General features: G+C 37.6%; 2 protein-coding genes across 4 annotated transcripts; one reads left to right on the top strand and one right to left on the bottom strand.

Annotated features, from left to right (window-relative positions):
* The first annotated feature begins 160 nt into the window (after positions 1 to 160).
* On the top strand, positions 161 to 2387 carry LOC115419311 (vasopressin V2 receptor-like). Of its 3 annotated transcripts, none has more exons than XR_003935422.1 (3): positions 161 to 1261; positions 1460 to 2118; positions 2149 to 2387. XR_003935422.1 is itself a non-coding variant. In XM_030134014.1 (3 exons), exons 2-3 carry the CDS (start codon positions 421 to 423, stop codon positions 1666 to 1668), a joined length of 1050 nt encoding a protein of 349 aa, XP_029989874.1. In that variant the 5' UTR covers positions 220 to 232; positions 390 to 420; the 3' UTR covers positions 1669 to 2387. The 3 variants fall into 3 exon arrangements, 2 of the variants coding, with proteins under 2 accessions (XP_029989873.1, XP_029989874.1); XM_030134014.1 differs by having other exon boundaries at positions 220 to 232; positions 390 to 1261; positions 1460 to 2387; XM_030134013.1 differs by having other exon boundaries at positions 1460 to 2387.
* A 2653-nt stretch (positions 2388 to 5040) lies between these two features.
* On the bottom strand, positions 5041 to 23688 carry crbn (cereblon). The gene is made up of 11 exons (XM_030134000.1): positions 23573 to 23688; positions 23182 to 23303; positions 21822 to 22024; positions 20934 to 21083; positions 19046 to 19208; positions 17062 to 17124; positions 16875 to 16959; positions 16624 to 16739; positions 12893 to 12957; positions 8459 to 8590; positions 5041 to 6835 (listed from the first exon to the last, which is right to left on the bottom strand). Exons 1-11 carry the CDS (start codon positions 23643 to 23645, stop codon positions 6646 to 6648), a joined length of 1362 nt encoding a protein of 453 aa, XP_029989860.1. The 5' UTR covers positions 23646 to 23688; the 3' UTR covers positions 5041 to 6645.
* Positions 23689 to 24798: the final 1110 nt, after the last annotated feature.

Below are 24798 nucleotides of genomic sequence, written 5' to 3'. Positions count from 1 at the left end.
AACGCAAAGACCATATTTATTATTTCACTTTCCAACTGTGTGTAATTGGCTAATGAATATTAGTAATCACAGAGCGGAATAGAGGCTCCACCCACCTCCATCCTCATAAAAAGCAGCGACAAAGCTTTCCACAGCAAGACCACTACCCTTTTAGAGATTGCTAAACCTGACTAACTTCCATTCCCCCTTGGACAATATTTGTTTTTATATGTACATAAATGTTTATTTAAAGGTAGGGAAATATATTTTGTTTAGGCCTACTTTGTTTTTTTTCCCTGATTGATAGTGGGTTTCTAGGTCATCAGTAAGTCTGATACTTAACAAAGGAACTGTGTAAGTTTTAAGAATATTTTAAAAATAATTGTACAATAAATTATCTTATTTTCTAGCACTGCCGTTGGAAGTTAAAAGCCCTGAGCAATGCTCCCTCTCAATAACAGTGGCTTTATGGATGTGGAGGACGTGGCGAGAGATGAGAGTCTGGCCAAAGTGGAAATCGCGCTGCTTGGAGTTATCTTCATCAGCGCTGCCATCCTCAACACCGCCCTGCTGTGCGTCCTCTGGAGACAGCGCAAACAGATGACCAGGATGCGCGTCTTCGTCTTCCACCTGTGTGTGGCGGATCTGGTGGTCGCCTTCTTTCAGGTGTGCCCGCAGTTCATGTGGGACATCACAGACAGGTTCATAGGACCAGACCTGGTCTGCCGCCTGGTGAAATACTTGCAGGTTCTGGGCATGTTTTCTTCGACTTACATGATCGTGGTGATGACAGTTGATCGTTACCAAGCTGTATGCAACCCGATGGTGAAGTTCCAACGGACGCGCACACGACTCAACATCCCCGTGTGCATCGCATGGGGTGTTTCTTTGCTGGGAAGTCTGCCACAGGTTTTTATTTTCTCACAGGTAGAAGTTGCACCAGGTGTGTTTGACTGTTGGGCGACATTTGTCCAGCCCTGGGGACTGCAGACCTACATCACCTGGACCACACTGGTCATTTTCGTTTGTCCTGTAATCACTGTTGTCATTTGCCAAGTGCGCATCTGTCGAGCCATCCAGATCAACTTGTACCAAAAGGCGCAGCAGCAGGGCGCGTCTACCCCTCTCCCATCAAGAGCCAGCGGTATGGCTGGCATGTCCAAGGCCAGGGTGAAGACGCTGAAGATGACGGTGGTCATAGTCCTGGCTTATATCATCTGCTGGGCGCCCTTCTTCACGGTCCAACTGTGGTCCGCCTGGGACTCAAATGCGCCAAAAGAAAGTAAGTACTAACGTCTGATGTAAAACTGATTTGATTTATTTCATTTTCCATTGTTTTTATATTATAGTAGTAGTCGTATGTTGGTATTACGCAAAAAACTACATCCATTTACGCACAAACATTATGTAATACTAATTAAAGGGAAAATTCACTTCTTTGTAAATTTGTGACATTTTTTTGCTTCTCTTCTTATTTCAGCTGCGACATTCACCATCCTGATGCTGCTGGCCAGTCTGAACAGCTGCGCAAACCCCTGCATTTACCTGGCGTTCAGCGGCCAGTTCCCCAAAAGACTGGTGTCATTCCTGTGCCAACGACATTCCGACGGTAAAGATTCAGGGCAGGAAGAGCTGACACTGGTCAGCACCTTGTACATGAGCTTCAAAAATGCATCCGTGTCTAAATGAGGACCACGCATGAGTGTGGGAACTTGAAGAACCCGTGAGAAAAAGCAGTCGGTGCATCTGAGCCTTGTCTGATTTGGACAACTGTGAATCTGAACAGAAAATACGAAGAGATAAAACATGTCCAACAGTGTCTGTGACATATTGAACATGTTCCATCTGATCGAAGGAGTCCCACACATGTCAATGATACTCCAGATGTTGGACGTAAACGGATGACAGGTTGTAGATGGGTTATATCATCACATTGTGACCCTATGTCTTGATGGCAGATAGAGTAAAATACCCCTCGTTATTGCTTAATAATAATTAATAATAATAATTGCTGGGTGTGACCTTCAGGAACACTAGAAGCTTATGGGTCAGATCCAGTGGTGGAATTTAAGCTACAGTTTACGTGCAGAAAACAACCTCAGAAATCAAATGTACTGATATTTAATGGTGGCAGAGCTGGTGAGTGAAATAGTAACTGCTTTACTGCAGGATAATAACTCATAATGCAGTCCTGTCTGTTATGCTCTGATGTGAGATATTTCTAAAAGAACTGTATGGATACATATATGGAAATATCAGGACACAACTATGAAATGCAAATATATTTGCCTTCAGAAAGTCTTTACAAATATGATTGAATGTCAAGTTTGTGAAATTTCTGTGACTTCTGTAAATATTCTGTGATGTTGTTTTACTTTGATGAACTGCATTTGTAAAATATTGTCATATGTTGCCACTGAATTTGTTGTGTAATAAATTAATTGTTCAACTTACAGTCTTCTTTCTTTAATTCCTGTGTCCTGCTATAACATGTTCAGATTTCACACTTACGTGTCATGAAGAAGAAGGTCACGCCATCTACAATGGGAATTTCTATATTTTTCCTTTACTTCATTATTAACTATAGAAATGTTAAAACCTTAGACACATTGATTCTAAATAGACAGTAAATGGTAAATGGTTTGTGCATGAATGACACATTTTCATAGTGAGGGAGCTGCATACCGAAAACTGACAGGGCTTGAATTATACGCAGAGTAAACATGCAGGGAATGTGGCCCATTTATTTTTGGTTACACCACATTGTAGGTGGATGCTGTCGTTACCTGGATACATGCACAGTGCTGAATAAGACCAAGAAAAAAAATGCTTTAACAAAATGATACAGACATTCTGATCCGGAGGTTACAGGAGAAAATTACTCTTGGACATAATTTTCTGTATGACAGTATAGCCCAACTGTCTTCAACAAAGGAGGCCAAGAGTTACTGTTAAATCTGCAGAAAGGTTTTTGTTTTGTCACTATGGCAGCGGCAACAGTCTGTTTCATCTATAAATGTTCATACCTCGATATTGTTAGTGTACTTTTATATGTCATTTGTTTTTGGTGCTAAAGTGTTGTTCTTTTCATCACTGCAGTACCTTTATGGTCATTATAGTGCAAAAACATACTGAATTATCATTTTCAGTTTTTAATCACATCCACAACTTCAGATTGGGGAGAAAAGTTTCAATGAAAAAAGTTGCATATTTAAGTAACTGCTAACTTGTTGCTGGCTGAAGGTTTCTGTTGTCCACGGTTACAGTTTACTCTTGTCTTGGTCAAACAGACTCAGGTCCTGTCAGGCTATAAACACAGATATAGCGGTCATCAGACTACATAACCTTAAATGTTGATGTGATTCACATAATTATACCGTGAAGTAAAAACATTACACTCAGAAACCTAATGCCATTTTAACAGATTCTTCATTCCCTGCAGTCATTGCATCTTTAAAAGTTGGTACTTTTCTAGATTAAATCAGTCTTCAGAGATTATCTTTTCCCTTGTGAATGCTGCCACAATAACTTGATTTCCCCAAAGAGATTAATAACCTTTCATCTTATCTTAAAATAGCTGGTTCAATTGCATCAGGGCTTTTAATAAATTATTACAACCCAGACTCATTTACAGACATTAGAAATATACAGATGGGTTATTTTACTCTTTTCAGAAAGATGTAAAACTGACTCCTGGAGGAAAAATTGATGAATGGCACTGTATTATTTTGGGACATCGTCAAAAGGAATGAAGATGGGGAAATTACATAAGCCCAAGTAATTACACCCTGCTAGTTTAAGGTTCCCTTCCCAAGGTTCACACTGGTTTTAGCCAGAATTAATAAATACACAAACGCAGACCTGTATAAATGCGTAATTCACAATAAAAACATAACTTGTGGAAATCACTCAAATTCTACTCACTGCACCATTTTGTGTTCATTAGCAGGTTCCCTTTGCCACATAACTCTAACTGTATAAACTTAACACTATTCATATTGTTTTTTCCTCATTAAAAGATGTAAATAACATGTGGTTAAGAGTAAACAGACCTTGAGTGCTGCTTCAAACATCTGATATAAACTAAACTGAGCCTTTAGCAACTGTCATAAAGTCTCTTAACACAGTAAACATCTACTGATGGGTTCTGTAAATGAATGAACAAATGAACAAACTCTCAAGTTCATCAAAATGCAGTGTTGTTTAAGTTTTTGTTATTTTTTTCAATAATAATAAAGTTCTTTGTCCTTTACTCTCTTTGAATTATACAAGTTACGTAACAGCTCACTCAGTTTACTGTGGCAGTAAACTGTCAGTTATTTCCCTTATTTCCTTAAAAGAAGATAATAGCAACCATCTAAAATGAAAAAAAGAGTGTTTGGATCATAGATAAAGAAAACCATTACTCTGTTGGTTCATAGTTATTTAAGTTAAATTAACATTTCAATCAATCATCAACAAAGCATTTGCTTCCATCTCATCAAATTACAGATTTTCTTGTTTTCTGTTCATGTAATATGAAGAATAATCTTTCAAGAAACAACAGAAAATCAGCAAATCACTGCTTAAGCCACAGTCAAGTGAAAAGGTATTTATGATATTAACCTAAACTGGTGAAGAATCATGTTCACTTATTTACGTGTCTACTAGGACAGCTCCTCACGTCCAAATCCTCACACCTCAAATGCAAAATTCACTGCAATGCTTTTCCTCACATGGCTTTTTCCACCTGCAGAGGCTCATTAGGCCCTCATTGTGTTTGCATGTAAATGAACCCTGTCCACGTGTATCTGCACTGGAGCTTGATACTCTGTAAAAGGCATTAAGGGAGTTTATATGCAGACACATGACAACACATCAACAGTCAAAGAACATGTTTGTTTATCTGTGAGCGTGTGGATTAATGAAGACATCACCTTGACAGTTCATCATCTCAACACGGTCCTGAACAGAGACTAACACGTGGTCTCCTAACAAATTTATGTAGCATGTTGAGTACATAAAAGTATGATGTTCAACTATTATGCAACGGGCTGGTGACAAAAACAAGTGACATCGGGGAAAGCGATATCATAACTGGATGTTTATTTTTCTGTGTTTCACAAAATGACATGAAAAAACAAGCAAAGGCCTTCTCTGGAGTCACATCATCAATTTTCTTGAATGACGCATCCTTAATTTTATTACTGTTACATGAAAGGGTGGAAACCTGGCAAATGATGAAACTCTGCTGTTACAAAGAAAAGGATCAAAAGGTTTTAGAGCAGGATCTGAGAGACGATGAGTTATTCTTAGGCTGGTAAAGTCACTGGACTGGTTCAACTTGACGAAATAATATGATGTGATATGTTGTGAGACAGAAAACTGTAAGTAATCTAAACAAATATCTGAGGAAGCTCACATTTTAAGATATTTAAGAGTAATATGACAGTTAATTCTAAACAAAGTCTATGTGAGTTAACTGTATAACCCATGTGACATCGTGCTTTGGCCTCAATGATAATCCATGAGAATATTTTAATTGAAAGTTTTCCCACTTGAAGAAACTGCCTAATTACTGACTTTTTTTTTGACAATTCAGACATGAATAAGAGTTAGATTCTACAAACTGTAGATCAACAGTTATATTACACAACAAATTCCATAACTGCCTCTTATTTACAGTTACATTTATACAAACGCGAACCAGCACCTTGCAACAAAAATCGCAAGAATTAAAATCCTGAAACCTATGAAAAACTGCAACACTGAAATAAACCCTGATAATCTTTCATCCACTTACATTTCAAACCTATCAAAGACACTGAGCTGGACTGTAGGCACACCATGTTAACATGCTACACAAGTGAATCAAAATGAAGATGATAAAGCTCTCCTAACCCGCCCTCTGACCTTTAGGGAAAAAAAGAAAAAGAAAAACGCCTTTAGGCACCAAGACGTCTGTTATTTTCTGGAGCTTCTAGAGATAAAGCTTATCAACACTGAAACTCATCACCTGACCAAACGCTGTTTAAATGAGGTTTATTATCCATACTTATTGTAATTTTGTTAATTGCACAAAAACTGGTGTGATGATGATTGTGATCTCCACGCACGGCTTAGCATTTTGTTTTCACTTCCAATCTTCTTTCGTAAAAAAATACATCCAATTTAATTCCGGGGTTCAAAATAACCCCCCGTCATAAAAGATCTACACAAACATCAGTGCGATTCTCATTCAATCTCATGTCTGCATTCAGTCACATTCTCCATCATACAGAGGAAAGGAGTCAAGGGACAACAGCACTGTGCATTAAGCGGTAATTTGTGTTTCTGAGTATTTGCAGTGACCATGAGAACAACAGCTGAACAGGGGTGCAGATTAGGGAGCTGCATGCTAGGACGACCACATGCCAAAGATTCTATTACATCTTTCTTGTCATGTCCACGTCGTCTTCGACTTTTAACAAGCCCTTAAGAAATCACTACCTGTATCCTTTTTACTTTGCTGTTAGAATGCCATTTAAAGACCCAGTGACCTTTTCACTAATATGATGAATTCGCTGCCAGGGGTGACAAGTGGTGTGCGATGCATTGATTACTAAATGTAATCACGGCTCAGACTGACTGAAGATCCAGGCTTGGGGGTTTGCAGGGTTTTTAAACGACAGAGAGGATGGTCCGACGTCACAGGCAGAAGAGACGCGAGCCTTCCCTCGCCTCCTCGCCCTCACCTTCGCCCTGGGGGATACGGGGAAGCATGGCAGAACGAGTCAGACCCCAGAAACGAGGCGGCGACAAGTCCTTCTTGGTGGCTGTGAACTTCCAACCCATGTGAGATCCGCAGGTTCGACACTGAGCGATTGTCCAAGCGTAACTAAGAGAGAAATGAACATGTGTGATGATAAAAGTATCATATGGCCCTCAGCTTGACAAGACCTTTTATCAGTGCTGGCAGTTACATGTAACATTTGCATATGTGAATTAAACTGTGGTTTCACACCTGATCTCACACATATTTCTACACTTTGCTCAGAGATAAAACAGTTGCAATGATAATGAAAACTGAAACAAAACTGGAATGGAATCAACAAAGAAGGAGGTTCAATAGCTGAATTAATAATGCGTCTGTTGAAAAAAATCCTATCAATTCCCATTTTAGCCTAACATTGTCCTTCAATTTATCCCAATAATGGTGATGTTGACTGATCACAGTTTCTGCCAAAATGACTCACGACTTTGAACCAGATTTTCAGAAAATACTTAATTTCCATTAATTTCCCATTAATCCCCCCCCCCCCCACTGTAACACGGTGACAGACCATTCTGTGCAGACCCCAATCAGACGGACTGGAATTCAGGAGATCCTGACACAGAACGACAGTGGGTCGCAATAAACCGTCATGTTCAGACTGTGTAAAAGTCTTATGCTGCCTTCATGTGCTACCGGGAATAGTAAAATTCACAAACCGTCATGTCCAGTCCTGTGTAAAAGTGCTGCCTTGACAGACCGTTCTGCCCAGACTCAGATCACACGGACCACAGTTCAGTGGATCCAGACACAGGACACCAGTGAGTCACAATAAACCGTCATGTTCAGTCCTGTGTAAAAATCTATGGTCCATGTTGATATCAATACAAAACAAAATGAGGGCCATTATATTTGTTCCTAATCTATGTGTTACACCAGTAAGCTCAGCTCAGCTCCCCATTTTATCAGCTCTACTACTTCTAGAACCTGTGGATTCCCACAGGTCAATGTGCTAGTGTGAATATTAAGAGTTGGTTCATCCTTTTATTGTTGTTTCCCACCTAATATGACATTTATGTTTGTTTTTATTACATTACATCAAGGAATGTTGAATTATAATCTATTTCCACCGCATTTATTCACAGTTACCTTATATCGATACACCAACATCTCAACCACTCCTAACTGTAAAAACGTGTTTGCAATATTTCAGTTTATTGTATTTTTTTTACTTTTCCATTTAGAGTTAGTTAATCGAAACCATGCATTAATAACCCCTGAATGAAGAATATGTCAGTATTTTCAATGGGTTCTAATCCTTTTTGAAAGCATGGCCTTTTACCAAAAAATAATAAGGTTCTAATTTGTGCAAATGTATTCTGAGGTAGGAAACTATTATTTTATTTGAGTAGTTTGATTTGAGTAATAGCGCCCTGTGGGGGCATCTCTCCTGCTACTCTCAGAAGTGTGAGGTTGCCACACTCTCAAATAAGAGGAAGACACAGCACTTTGATAAAGTGAATGAAAAATTATATCACTGGTCGTAACACATTGCAGGACAGCTTTGATTTCAGACTCTGAAGAGCATCACTATGGATTAAAGCGACCCAAAATACAGTATTAATGCATGTCACGCTGACATGCATTAATGAAATTGCAAACCTCAGCAAGGTGTCTGTATAAAAGTATGTGAGGTTATTATTCTCTATGTTCAGGCAGGGAACTACATGCCACAAGTATCAGAATTACCCTGGAAACCAGCTGTGCAGTGTGGAAGGCCTGCCAACCAGGTTGAGGTTGTTGGCTTTGTAGACAGTCAAGGTTTCGTGAACGTATCCGTGGGGATTGACGTATGCCGCCATGGGGCCATACAAAGACAAACTGCAGCGAGAGAAAAGACAGATGGTGAGATGTCTTGAGTAGTTGTTCTGACTCCAGTAAATATTTCAACAAGCTATAATTCTTGTAAATAATATGATCATTCCAGAGGCTGCCTGCACACTAACACTGTCCTGACAAACTAATCTAAACAAACTAAGGCTTTTTTTCCTCAACAATATGTTTATTGACTTTTCAACAAATGACAAAAAAATTAGGTAAACCGCTACAATATATAAAAGAAAACATTAAAAAATGCATGTATATAGGTAAATTACTAAAGCTTAGAGTTAAGTACATACTCAAAAAAACAATACAAGAGTTCATCCTGAATAAGGTGAAGAAAATCCATCATCTTATTCTGACAAACCAGAAGAGCAGCCACAGTGGATGACTAACATCATTAAGACGCAGGATAAAGGTTTAGAAGATCCTTCATCAGTTTACAACACGTCAGTCTGATGATTCATGGACTAATGATTACTGATTTTTGTTTAGTTTTCTTTCTTTTTATTGTGCTGATTAAGGACCAGTAAAGTTCCTCTGTATCTGTACTGTTTTTAGGGAAATCTCGTGTTCACATATTGTTATTAAAGCATAAACTTACACAACATATACAATATAAAATCAGAGAAGGTACTGTATACACTTAGAAGTACATCACAAAATCACTACTAATCATTCATCTGCAGAGGTTACATGGAACGACTCTGATACCGGTGCAGAAAAAACCTTCACCCTACCTAATCTAACCTCCTCATCACTGTCCCTTAAACAGTTTATATAAATTGGCTCCAAATACTTACTGTGAAATCTGTCTAGTTTTTCCTTGTATGTATATGTAGTGATTTCCCAAGGCAAATCTAACCTTATATGTGTTAAATACAGGGAGTGCAGTATTATGACATAAACATTAGAAAAGTGCTGCAAAAGTAAAAATCAAGGATAGAATTCAGTCAAATGCAAGTTCAGCTCACTGCAAGTTTACAATGGTGAAGAGCAGCCCAGAGGAATCCAAGGTTCTAGGGCACAGGTGTCAAACTCATTTTAGTTCAGGGGCCACATTCAGCCTAATTTGATCAACAGTGGGCCGGACCAGTAAGATGATAACAGTGAAAAAAGTAAAAATACATTACAATCAGGTTTACATCTACAAAGTTTCCTTAAAAATCTGAATAACATGAACGACTTGAATTGGCTTGAGAAAAACAAGTGCAATTTTAACAATATTATGCCTCGGTTTATCAGTTTATTGTTTACACATATGCATTACAATCACACAAAACATTTAGTAACAGGCAGAATATTGGTAAAATTGCATTTACTTTTCTTAAGACATTTCTGTTTGTTCATATTTGTTCAGGTTATTCGTGTTTTTTGTAAAAGTATAGTTTGGCAATGTAAACACCTTCATATAATTTTACTTTTTTACACCTAAAAACACAGAGAGAATTTGGGGTTGTCATTATTTATAGGTTATTATGATAATATTTTACTGGTCTGACCCACTTGAAATCTAATTGGACTGTATGTGTCTGTATGTGGAACATGAATAATAATTATTTTGACACACTTCAGTGTAATTTTTGCATTTCACAAATTCATCCCGTGGGCCGGATTTGGACCCTTTGGTGGGCTGGACTTGGCCCCTGGACCGCATGTTTGACACCTGTGCTCTAGGGGATGTGTTTTACAATGTAAAAACTAGATTTCACCACACTTCACCTAAAAAATAAATCATTTTTAAAATAAAGGAAATGTATAAATAATGAGCCATGGAATAAGGAAAAAACTGTATCATTATGATTCACGTAAGTTGAAATTGAAAGGGTTAGGCATTGTAGCATCTACTACCCAACTAAAACGAAGCATAAAGTGATGAGTTTGTGCATATTGAGCTTGTTGAAATGTTGAAAACAAGTTTGAAATGTTAAATATAACTATAAAGACACTAAAACCTGTAGCTATAATACATTTCTTTTCTTTTTTCGACCCCTGTGCTTTGAGATGTTTCAAAACTGGTTCCTATAACACAAAAACTTCTACAAAAATAAATAAATAAATAAATAAAAAACCTATACATGTTGGATTGCAAAAGGTTCATTTGTGTTTCTCAGGGAGGGCTTTTCTTTACTCTGCTTCTGGCTCTAAATTAAGATATTTTTTGTTGGCCAGAGGAAGTGTGTTTTAAAACTTTTTACATGTCTAACTATAGAAAGAACCTTCGACAAGCATCACTCATTCACTAAGATTGCCTGGTCATTCTAAAGAAAAACCATTCTTTTTTTTTTTGCTATAAATACACTGAGAGGATCTGGACGATTTCATCAGCGTAGGGGTTTTTGTGTGTCGCTCTTGGACAAACATATTAACCATCACACATCACAGACAGTAACAAAATTACATTACATAACAGCGTGTGAGTGTGTGTGCACAGATGAGACCAGAGTGTAGCGTACGGCCACTTATGTTCATGATGTAACCTCTGACTTTTATGCAACCTCCAGACAGTTAAATTAGACCCCACTCTGACAACTCAATAATTATGGCTATGAAGGTTAACAGAAATACAAAAGGCAGCTCTGAATTACGCAGAGCCAGATCATGCAAAAGTGAACATTCATGTCAAATATTAAAGTTTCACCTATCATTTCCCAAATACGCTCATTTTTTAGCTTAAGGACTCTGTAATTTTATGGAACCACTGACAAATTTCAGCATCACTTGTAGAAAAAAAAGATATAAAGATATAATCAATATAAAATGAAACCTAAAAAGGACTAAAAACTGTAAATGCACTATTAACTTTAATAATAATATTTTTTCTTGCATGTATAAGTGATATTTTACATATTCTTCCTCTGGGGATCTAAGTCTTCTACAGTCATTGCCTACCAGGTGTATTGCTTCAAATTATTTTTTATTTTGTCTTACAAATAAAGCATATTGAGTATAAGTGTGTTCTCTTGCTATTGCTGTTTGTTGATTTCAGCACACAAAAGGCGTATAATTTCGACTAAAAATCTTGGATTGTGTTTTATCTTAAATTCATGTAGACAGACAGTCCATACAACCAAAAAACTGTGTGTTTTTACATTATATGACCTGTTCTTTTTCGGGACACAACTAAGATAAAGAGCTTTTCAGGCCTTTTGTTGAAGGAACAGAATGTGTTGGACTTTTTCCAAATACGCTACTGTAAGGCGCACATTTAGGTTTTATCACTGCTAGTGGTTACTACAGCCCATACGCTCCAGTCACCATCAGGTTTGGTGTTTTGAAAGAACTGAAACATATGGTAATTATGCAACAAGCATTAAAAACACTAACCTTCTGTTTACGTGAGAAGTATTTAGTGAGACCCGCCTCTGCATTTGAAGCATCTTATATAATGTGTCAGATCACATGAGATTTACTGCACAAATCATCAAACTGTTTTCATATAGATACTGTTAATCCATTCAGAGACCCCAACTTTAGAGCCAATCTTCTGGCAAGGATTCTTTGCTTTGATTTAGAAAAAACTCCTCTCTCAGGGAGAAGGTGGGGTTTAACCTGTTGCTAGGTAAGACAAAATGATCTGAAAGACATGATTGGTGGATCATAGTAAACAAAGTACAGAGTCATTTTAAAATTTTATCATCATTATTTTCATTTCATTATTTTTTTCACTGTGTTTGAACTTATTTGAGTTTAGATTTAACTCTTCCTCCAAGTGCTTTAGGTCATATCTTGTTAGTTTGAGCACAAACTAATATAAGTTTTGCATAATTTTTGAGTTTTCCAGGTATTATGAATTCAGTTCTAGATGCTGAAAAAGGTATAATGACAGAACACATAACATTAAATTTGTTTTTAAAAAACAAGTCCTGTGTCATGCAAAACCTTTTTAATTTTGGTTCTCTACAAACTATGAACAGTGGTGTAAACTGGGATCTATTTGAGCAGCATCTCCTGTGAACTTTAAGGGGAAATTCTTTGACCACAGCTATAATTTCTAAGCATTTTCTTATCATTTACTCCTTGGGAGTTTGTGTAAGGAATTTTAATAAATACATCCCCAGGTTTCATTCAACACGTCAAATGTTATTTAATGTTCATATATATCCTGTAAGAGAACAATAGATAATAAATAAGTAAAAAAGCTATATTCATAAAAACCCTGCAAAAACAAAAAAAAATCTTCAATTTCACAGTACAAATAAAATAATGTTAGAATTTTTAAAAAGTAATGAAAAAACAATATAAGAGTGAAAACAAGAGTAAAAGCTGTAGTGGTAATGAAACCAAAAACTGTGTTCTCACCTGAAGATCTCATTTTTCGTGGTGATCTCCGTGTCCTGGCACTGCTTACAGCACAGTGAAGTGCACTGAGGAGAGATCAGTATTAAAAAAATAAACAGAATAGTAAATGCCAAATGTTCTACCTAAAAATATCCCACTGATTATATATAATAATAATCATCCTTTATTCCTGCACAAGAGCATCTGGGCAGAGTGTGATTATGAAGACTCTCCTGCTAAAGGACTATTTTGTTCAATCATACAAGAGGGAATATCAGATAACAAGCAGTATATTAACAGTGCATCTGTAGTGTCAGCTTTACTTTCAAAGGCAAAGTAACATGTCACACACTGAGAGGTCGAGTGTGAACTTTTTATCTCAGCTGAAACTTGCAAGCACTTTGAAAAACTCTTTAAAAAGGGGCTATATGTAGTATTTCTACTTACAAATATTAAAAATGACCTAAAACTATTATTAGACTCTTTAAAATGAAGAGTTTGGGGTTATGACAAAGATGCCAATGTACTGGATTGTAAAGATATAAAGTGGATAATAATAATAATAATAATAATAATAATGGATTAGATTTATATAGCGCTTTTCTGTGAACGCATATTCAAAGCGCACACAGTGGATCCATTATTCATTCACTCTCACATCCTCCCTCTGGTGGTGGTAAACTACATTTGTAGCCACAGCTGCCCTGGGGCAGACTGATGGAAGCGTGGCTGCCAGTCTGTGCCTACGGCCCCTCCGACCACCACCGAACATTTACACACATTCATACACCAGTGTGAGTAGCAGCACTGGAGTCAAGGGGGGTGAAGTGTCTTGCCCAAGGACACAACAGCACATGGACAGAGCGGGATTCGATTCGCCAACCCTTTGGTTTTTGGACGACCTGCTCTACCAACTGAGCCATGGCCGCCCCATGGATGTGTTCACAGTGATGGTCTGGGGGATTTATGTGGCCACTAGAGGAAGCAGTGTGTCACCCTGTCTGTCTCCCGTGCTGAGGACAACTAATACCACAGTAGTGAAAAGATGGGATGAAAACCGTTAGGAAAAGGTTTAGAGTCAAAGAAAATGACAAAGCAATAAAATCTAGCGGGACTGTGGTTGTTTTCTCCACTGGACACAGCTCTAAATGAAAAGAACAGAGTTTGATGCTGAAATGGCAGCGTTTTTTCTACATGGGTGAGTTAGATTATCCCGCTTATAAAAGGTATAAATGTATTATGTGATATTTTTATCTTTGCTAAGTTCACCATTTGTCGATTCATGGTTCAGACTAAACTCTGACTGTTCTGATCTTGTTTGGACAATTCCGAACAGATCTTTAGTGCAGCTACCGACAAAAAAGCAGAGTTAACGGAGATTTAATGTAAACTATCAGCAGACGTAGGTTATAAGACAGTGTTATTTTGACTGGCTGTCAAAATAATCAGTTATGAGTCTTAGTTTGAAGAAGAAAACTTCATGATACCACAATGTGTGTAAACAATGAGCTTTATACTTAATTCAGTGAGTGATACAGTCTGTGGACATATAGCACTGATTTGTCTGTGGTTTTGTTGGTCCTAAGTGTGTTCTGATATCCAACTTCTTCCCATTGTGGGAGTTTGGAAAATCAATGCTACATTTAACCCCTTTAAACTAAAATATCTATATTGAAAGGTATTTGTTGTTAAATCTAGACTACAAATGTGTTAATCTTCAGCTTACTGTCTGTGTAACATGAATGTATGTTGAGTAGAAAAGTGTAGTGTGCCGCTCAGTCTGGTAACAGTGGACAGGCTTGAGGGTTCATTTTGACTTCATAATCTGATAACCTGTTACATTTTTCAGCTTGGTGGGAGGAGGATGTAAATGTGTTTAAAAACACTTGTAGCGATCCATCTAATCAGTTGAAATATATTTGAGCCAGGACTGAAGCAGACTGACTGTGTTCTCTAGAGTCAAGCTGTGAGTGTGGTTTAAATAAAACCTGAATGAGTACACAGACAGGAAGAGAAAGACCAGACTGTTTGGTTCTGTTTATGTTATGTAATGTTGGTGTTAGCTCGGGGGTGAGAAAGACAAGAGCAAGTGATAGATACTTCAACACCTTCCTCAATCTCTACTGTCTGGGTACATACTGCTCCTCCTGAACCCCCCCCCTCCCCCATTAGACAGGTCAAAAAGTTTATTACTATGCACAGTGTGGAAGTGACAACATGCTGTAGAATACTGATGCCACTGTTTACACTGAAAAATCTAAATATGCATCAATCAAATATCCAACTGGTTTCTGCTGGGTGAATAACAGATGTTCCATATAATAATACTAGATGATAAAACCATGTTTAATTCCCCGTATGGTTGTTTTTTTCACACTGTAACATGGCTGAAAAAATAGCTGCAAGACATTAATAGGAAAAAATTCTATAATATCCTTCAGTGGTAGAAGTGCAGAGTGCACTGAGAGGGGAGCCATTCTAATTGTGCATACATTTCATGCTAAAAGTAAGAACTCTATAACACTGTTTATTAATCATCCACAATTTACCCCATTTGCTGCATTACAAATGCTATAATTAGCCACCTATTAGAGGAAACAGTTCCACTACAGACAGTCAATATTTTGCTTTGAAAATGCTGTTAAAGTGATGATAAAGTTGCACAAGACAAAAATCAGGGTGTAATAACTGCCAGACTTCGACATATACATTGTCATCATGCAGGTCTCTCTAAATGAGTTAATTATAAATATGTATGATGTGTTGATCTGTGTTACTGAAAAGTGAAGCCAAAATATGGAAGTTATGGGTGATGCTTTATTGCATCTGTATCGAACCACATAGAAGAGCAGTAGAGTTCCATCTAATAGAAAAAGCTGTCGATGACATGTTTAACCCCCCGCCTCTCTAAAAACCCCTGGGGTTTAACCATCTACACCATTTGAATTACAATGCCGACAGGTAATTATTCTGAATAATTCATTGATTAATGTTGTGTGGCCAGTTAAATCCTGTTATTCAAACACTTGATTATAAACAGAGTGAAATTAAAATGCTTTATACTCCATGTACTCCAGACAGTATAATCAATAAACCTCAGACAAAAAAGGGTAATACTTTTTGGATGATACTGTGAAATGGCCACAGTCTCAAACAATATAGTGATACAAATTTACTGCCCAGCAATACTTCTGTATCCATATGAAAACAGTATATGAACAAATTATACTGTATTTATTTTTTATGTTACACATTTATATATTCATAGCCACTAAACCACTTGTTTTGTATGATTTGGTTTATCTAAATGTTTTAAAGAAAGATTTTTCATTCATTCAGACACATTGTTGATGATTTAATGATTAACAGTGTATGTGTACTATATGATAACATATTGTCGTTGTCAGGTGGAAACCTCGTAAGTCTATTTTGGATCTTTTTTGTCATAAAACAATTCTTTTGGTCAGTCTTCACGTTGGCCTGATGGTTTTAGAAATATCCAACCAATGAAAAGTGTTAAAAACTGCTTATGACTACATCTCTTAACTCCATTCATTTATTTAGAATATACATTGTTTTCCAGCTTCCTGAAAAATAACCATTTTGGACATCAGAGGGTTCCACCTGACAGCGACGATATGATATCGTCCACCACTATCAGTGGAACCAATCATAAAACTATCTCTGCTTGTGCTGCAAACTGGGAAACTGAAATCTTGCCGTAGAACCACATCTGCTGTCTGCTCGCTTACCCGGTCCATGATGTCGAGCTCACATCGGAGTCTCTGGATGGCACTGCCGATCTTCAGCAGCTGGAGCCGCAGAGCGTCGTCTATGGGCAGACAGGCCGCCACTCTGTAGGAGAAGTCTGACACAAAGCAGGCAGAGAGGAAGGAGAGGGCGATGAAAGGACAAAAGACAGAAATAATACAAACACAAGTCTCACAAGTGTATGTGGGTACACGTCTGTGATCCATCTGTAATATACTGAACAGAAGCTGACCTACGGCATTTGTTGGGAGAGAATCTTCCTTCAGGTTCTCGTCCCATTCGTGAAGCTGTTTCTTTACTCTGTTCATAAGTGACTCCTGGGAGGTGAAAGAAAGGAAGCAGATAAAACAAAGTTAATATGTTCTTCAATACTCTATTCACAGCCGGTTTCCATGGAAGCAGAGTGCAGTAGTACTCACTGAGTCATAGAGAGCGTAGACCCATGGTGGCCATGGAGTCACACTGGCACAGTGAAACTTCCTCTGAGACGAACAGACGAACAGATGACCCAATTAGTCAATTACATCTATTGATAATTATTACAGTTTACGGCAGTTTCACAACATTAATACAGCTACTAACGCAATGAACTGTTTATCAGTGTAACATAAACCCCTTCAGGGAGAGTCAGGCCCTCTGTTACCTTGCCAAACAAGAAAGAAAAGTATTTTATTCATCACTGTACACAAACCAAGTAGTCAACAGAGTTGAATGGCCTCTAGAAGAAATAAGTCCACATTTCTCATTGTAATGAGAAATAAACCAACATTTATAGGTCCAGTGTGTAAGATTTGTATGGATTAAGTGGATCTATTTACAGAAAAAGAATATAATATTCACAATTATGTTTCATTACTGTAATGCCAGAGTCTGCCATGTTACACTGCCATGTTTTTTTTTTTTGTTCCAACACAAACTGCATTAACCCAAAAAGAACTACCATTATAACAGGCCACCTAGATTTCTTTATATTGTTTTGGTGATAAGTATCAGAAAATGTCTTTTTTGTCAATTCTTTTACACTTTTTTCAGGAATAACTTAACTTTCAATATCTGGTCATTAATTATCATTATTATATGTAATATAGGCTTAAAACACTGAGTTATAGCAGAAAAAATTTAAATAACAGAATCTAATTTTTATCACATTTATTATGAAAAACAACTGGAAATGTTCATAATGAAACAATATGAGACTACAGAAATAAACTTTCAATTGTTTTACATGTGCTGAAACATTTTGGGTTGTCTAGAGAGCATTCTGTGTCCATGTTACAGCTTCTTAATTATAGTTATTTCTAGTCATTTTTATTAGCCTATGTGATAGTCTCTGTAGCACTTTCCCATCTAGTTGTAGACAGAGCCCCTCATTTCACTGAGAAAAATATCCATGATCTGCTTCTTTTGCAGACAGGGTATCTCTTTCTGCCTATATATTTACACATGTATATAAATATACATACATTTATATAATATTCACAGCTAAAATACACTGAACTATTCAAACACATTCAAATACAGATAAAAACAGTGGAAAAAGGCGAACCCCCCAGCAAAACACACTAGTCGAATACTCCAAAACAGCACTATCACTGCTATATACAATTCTTCACAGAAATTCACAGCAAAAACCCCTCTAAAATCTGGCTAAAATACTGCTAAAAGTAATACAAATCTTCCATCTCTCTCACCGACTGCACCATGGTGGTCTGTGCCCCACCCTCCACCCCTCCCCCTCAGGCAATGCAGGCCTCTACCGTAATGTGTTACAATCGAAAGCTCTGAATCTCAGCTTTTAGATGTCGTTTCAATTCTGTCAGTAGCAAGCGGTTCAGTGGTTATGGTAATTTGAATGACGGTGTATGCAGAGACACAATCATCTAAAAATGGTTAAGGTACTATACCATCCCAACTCCTTCTATATTTGAGTTTGGACCACAGTTAATGCCCCCTTTATAATATAGAATGGACAAAACAAACACTAGTACTAAACAAAGGACTTTTGTGTTTTCAATGCCAACCACAGGTCACAGTGAGGTCACTGGCAGAGTGGTGCAATATGCAATTTCACCACTAGATGTTACACATTTAAACAATATGCATTTCACCAGTATGAAAATATTTATATATCAATTGGCTTGGCAAAAACACTGCAAAACTTTTTCAGAGCAGTTGAAAGAATGAAAGAGGGTGTTTGCATTTAATGCTTTTACTCAGCATATACATGGAGGCATATAAACAGAAATGTTTGTTACGTAATCATTTTTATTAGCCTTGTAAGCAGCCTAATTGAAAACTTGTCATTTTTCTAACAAGAACATAAAGTGGAATACTCTGTGTACGTAAATGAAGTTCATTATGTGTGTTACAAATATGAAAGGATATAAAGTGCATGTTTCTGACCTGTTGATAGTTACTCCACCAGCACTGAGCCTGTTTGAAGCTCTGAGTCGGGGCTTTAGACGAGGGCTGCACGGGGAGTCTGGACAGGGACGTCAGCTGGACCGCTGACAGGGGATCTGGGAGGATTCGTTCTGGAAGAATCTGTACTTTAGCCTGTCTGATCCTGAGGACAGAAACCAAGGAAGATCTGTCACCACTATTAAAAAAACAGAAGGAAGAAGGGAAAGGGAGCAACATAACACAAGGGACGTTGTGCAGATGAATAACAGATTAAACAAATGGTGTGCTGGCTGTATGTTATCAAGTGTGTGACAAGATATTTGTAAATTCAAGTGCTCCCAGTGAACTCTCTGGAGCGTGCACATGCAAAGAGACTCCACATAAGTAATAAAAACACCTTCAGGGACAACTGTGCAAAAGAACCACATCAGAATGTATCACTGTCATCCCTTAAAAATACCATCTGTGAGGATTTATCTGTAATATGTTCCTTTCTGTGCCATTTCACAGACATTATGGCAGAAACCTGAAGTGAACATTTATATCCAGTACATATTACTTCATATTGAGGACACAACAGCAGATTATATCTGAGTAATTACATCTTAATTGCTATAATTGCCGGAGTCACAACAAGAGGTCAACCGGATTATGTCAAGCTCATTTGTACACATTACATAACAGCTACTATAAAATGAGGGAAATATGTCTTTATGAAAACTTGGTTTTATGGCCAGAAACCTCAATGATCTCCAGGGTAATGGAGGAATGGAGGAAATAAGCAGACATGATCTATAGTATGACCAGTTAAGTAGGAAGCTTTTCTTTGTAGATGCATTCATGGACATCTAACTTCCACCCTATGACGTAACTGACGTCACCTTGGGAGTGACTGAGTGTGTGAGGCTGCAAAGACTCAAAATGGTATAAATGGAAATGCAACAGCACTTAAAATAGATCATGTTACCTTGATGATGCCAAGACGTTTCATGCTACTGTGGGTGTGAGCTTTTTGATCTCCTTCACAGCCAGTTAGGACTTCGTATTTTACTATATTTTTCTTCATTAATTATCTTTTTAATGTTGCTTTCATGTTCTCAGCATGTTTTACTTGTGAAATTGTTAGATGCTAAAATTTTAAACCAGAACACCTTGGAGGAAGAGATTTTGTATCTCAGTGGGACCTTCCTGGATAAATAAAGCATTAATAAAATAAAATAAAGGCACTTAAGCAACCTATTGCTTGATCTGATCATCTCCCAGGCTCTTTTTTTTACAATGTACAAAAACATCACCATGAAACAAAATTTAAACATGATTGATGAATAAACGAGATGTGTAATGTAGCTAACGCTTGCCTTTATGGTTTTTATGTGCCATCTTAAATAAGAATGTAATATTCTTATGCAAATTTAAGCACACTTGTTTAACTTATTTAACGCTTTGAGGCTTCCCCTAGCAACCCTGTGTTTGATATCTGAATGCTATGATCAGTGGGTAGTTCTCTCAGGGAAAGTGTGTAGAAATGCAGATTGAGTATGCATAAAGAAAGAAAGCCCTCGTAAACTTGATAATTTGACAGTGAAACAGCAATAAGCATTCACAGAATTAGGAGAAATGTGCCAAAAAAGCCTTAAAAGAGAAGGTTTAGAGCATGTCATCAAACTGAAAGAAAACTTAAATTTGCAGTGTAAAAAAAATTGCTGTGTTGTCTTCAGTTCATTTTTAGACACATGTAATAGGGTTAGCCTGCCCTCTAGTGGTATATCATGAGAACACAGCCACAGTCTAGCATGGCTTGTACCCTCTTCTAATGCCATGTCATGTCATGTACAAGCACTTCCTCTTGACCTTTGACTTTCACATTTCCAATTCAATCTCTACGTACCCGTCTGCTTGAGTTCTTATCTCATGAACCTTGAACCTCTGTCTTCCTACAGCTTTCACTTTAACTGTTTCAATGCCATATTCCACCTCCTCTCGGTACGCGTAGATCTCAGCTGTTGTCCCGAACTCTGCCTCCGGGTCACCAGCATCACTGCAGAAACAGGAAGAGAATGGCGCTATAATAATTAAGACAACGCACACATTTCAAATCCTTCATTTCCCATAAAGCAAACTGAATTGTCTTTTCATTAGACCATGAAAGGCAGGTCCTCACCTTTGTCTATTTGGTTCAAACTCAGATAAAACTGAGAGCATTACTACATTAATTTCTCTAGAGATAGGCCGATAGAAATTTCATAATTCAAAGATGTGTCGTAATACCGAGACAATAACTGAAATGAATCGTGAGGCCACTGAACATTTACACCTCTACTTGTATTTCACTTTAAAAATATTTTTGAAATGTTTATGTACTGAGGTAAGTCACACAGATAAAAGTATTGAAAAGATATTGCTCTTATATTTTAGACTGTTGTAATTTGATTTTTGAGGTTCTATTCCACCAAACTACTTGTATTAAGTTAATTAAAAAAAGTACCCATATGCAGTAAAACAGAAACCTGAAGAAGGATTAACCTGAGATGCTTTGAGACTCTGTGCATTTGAGTCACTTACAGGTGAACCAGGATCAATCACATTGTGAAGCCAATGAAGATTCATCTCTTTAATTTCCTCAGACATTAGAGTGCATGTTTGTTTGTAAAATAAAGCTTATGCGAAATATGGACCCCTAGTGAACCTTTACGGCAAAAAGAAATGAAAGATATGCTTCCCATTTCCTAGATCTCTTCAAATGTATGGATTCACATGCTTTGACACTGATATGTACCTATGTGCAAGCACAGCAAAAGTGCGGTCTCTCTGGATGACGCTCCGCATCATGCTGACCTCCTGTGGCCTGAAAAGCTGCAGAGGCAGCGTCTGACCTGGAACCAACATCACAGCTGTGTGTGGCAGTACAGGAATAGTCTGACAGCTGTCGTCATCGTGGACTGTGCGGCCATGAAACTCCTCCATGTCTGAACCCAAATACTGCCAACACAGAGACCAAATCCAATGAGTTTAACCACCACACACACTTCCAGCAACCAGTGATGACGTGTTTCCTTCATGAGTTTAGAAAATCTTTCTCCTTCTTACGCTAAATAATATCCTTAAAAAACCATCTTGGACCTGCTGGAAAAAGCTTGGCCACAAAAATGAAGAGCCTTTCTTTTCTGAGCTAATGAAAATGTAGCTTTTAAAAGAAATATATGATTTTACAGAATAAGATACAGTAACATAGATGAAACCAAATAACAGTATATGAAAGTAGTTCAAATGAGATCAACTGTACACATGTACAGCAGCAAAATTCAACATACATATTTATGCAGAAATAAAATGACACAATAAATATATGTATAATTTTACTACACAGTGATAACTTTTAAATGTCATAGTTTGATTGACTGATTGATGTATTTATTTCGAACATGAATGTCAAACAGAAGAAAATAAATAAACAAAACACTTAAACACAAGACATATAATGCATATTTGAAAAGGAGTGAGAAGAAGTACAACTTATAAACTCCCACTCCTTCTCCTTATATAATTAATAACAATAATAACCTTCCTAGTCTAATCATATCTATACACTATGCCATAATATGACTGATACTTACTAGTAAATTATTATGTTTCTGGCTTTATATTATTATGAACAAATATAATATGATTTACATAATCACATATTACAATAACACATATATGTAAATACATATTCATACACAGATCTATACACACACATATATACCTACATATATACCTACACACCTATACACACACACTTACCACATACTTGTTCATCTTTATATCACCCAGTGATCTCCAAGCCCTCCCTCATCCCTGTACCTCTGAAAAATTGTGTCTTTGTACCTCCTTTTAAATTCTTTCATGCTTGGACATTGCTTTAACTCTATATTAAATCTGTTCCACAGTCTCACCCCGCTGACAGAAACACAAAAACCCTTCCTAGTCGTGCGTATTAAGGGAAACTTTAAGTGCACTTTGCTGATGACAGTTATGTAGACTCAGAAAAGTTACTGAACACAGAACTCTGTAGTGTTTTCAGGGGATAGCATTAGTACTAAATGCTTTTGTTCTGTCTCATAATGCAGTAAACATGGATCTTTGACAGCACTCACAGCATGAGAGGTGGGAAGACTGGGGTCAAAGGTGATAGTGTTGGGCTTCTCTGCCTCTTCACTGTCTCTGTCCTCAGTCTCCATGTCATCCTCCTCCTCCTCCTCCTCCTCTTCCTCATTGTCTGTCATGGCACAGCAGAAACACAATCGGAGTTTAGCTAAATCCGAGGCTGGTTGGTTCGCTGGGTGTCTCAAAAACAAAATAAACTAAGGGTTAATGAGACGCTGTGACGACTATAAAAGCGAAAGTAAAGGTTTATAATGTATCAGACAGGATGTGAGAACGGACAGTGGCCTGTTTGTGCACAACTGTTAGTTTCATTTTAGCTAACAGACAGATAAGACTCTTCTGGTCAGAGACTGAACGACTGATGTATGAGTATACTGTTACCTGGTAAGAGCTGTATCTGGTTTCCCATGTTGTCGTTAATGTTGTCTTCACCTCCACCCCTCTCGTCAGCCATATCCTTCTGTTTACAATACCAACTCTTCTTCTACGGCGTCTTCAATGAAAAGGTGTCATTAAATACAGTCGAGCGCCCCCTGCTGGTCAGAGTATAAACCCGCACACAGCACACACAACACACACACACACACGCACACACACACACACACACACACACACACACACACACACACACACACACACACACACACACACACACACACACACACACACACACACACAAGGGTCATTCTATGGCAGGGTTTCCTAAATGTTTTCACATTAAGACCCAAAATACAAAATACTTGTGGTCTCCTCAGGACCCAAACGTACAAAAAATCAGAATAAAATGCCCCTTCTGCAACCTGTTCTGTTACAGGTACATAGTCAGTACAACTAAACTTCCCAAGATTAGTTAAAATAGGTGGCACTTGTAGCACAATAAAGCCATTTGAGCATGAGTAAAAGAAAATAAAATTTTTTGGCAAAATGTAAATTTGAATTATAAAGTATGAAAGATAAAAGTAGGGCCTGATTCTGCTGAAAGTCCTCTAGAGATGATTGTGTTATAAAAAAAAAAAATTCAGTACTGTGTAAAAAGTCTTAACCTTTTCTTGCTGTTTTTTCAGAGGAGCACATAGCATATACATACACATATTTTGTTGAACTGCCTTTACCTCTAGTTATGCCATTTATTGGGGTATCATTTTTACCATGCAATGCTTATGCAATGTCACATTTACTTTAATCCAGATTTGCCTAAATTTTTCACCAACTTCTTGTGTTGATGAGTCAGGCCACTGCATAAAGTCTTCTTCACATGCCAAAGATTCTGAATGGGACTCAGGTCTGGAGTCTTAAACAGTCTGGATCTGATGAATCCTGGTCTTCTCATCTTGGAATGAGTCTGTTTCATTGGGAAAGAAAAAAAGTCCACTGATGCTCAGACCTGGTCATTCAGTAGAGCTTCAGCTGAACTAATTTTATGGACACAATAAGCATAACATTGTTGAACCTAGACCTGACTGACTGTATCAACCCATGATCAGAACACTGCCCCCACAGGTTTGTACTGTAGGCACAAGACATGATGAGTAATCACTTCATCCACCAGTCTTATCACCATGATGCATCCAACACTCTGGAACAGTGTTGTCTGGACTCAGACCACA

This window comes from Sphaeramia orbicularis, chromosome 5, assembly GCF_902148855.1.
Source record: "Sphaeramia orbicularis chromosome 5, fSphaOr1.1, whole genome shotgun sequence".
NCBI lineage: Eukaryota > Metazoa > Chordata > Actinopteri > Kurtiformes > Apogonidae > Sphaeramia > Sphaeramia orbicularis.
The sequence above is the reverse complement of the archived record's forward strand: the minus strand, read 5'-3'. Positions and strand labels throughout refer to the sequence as shown.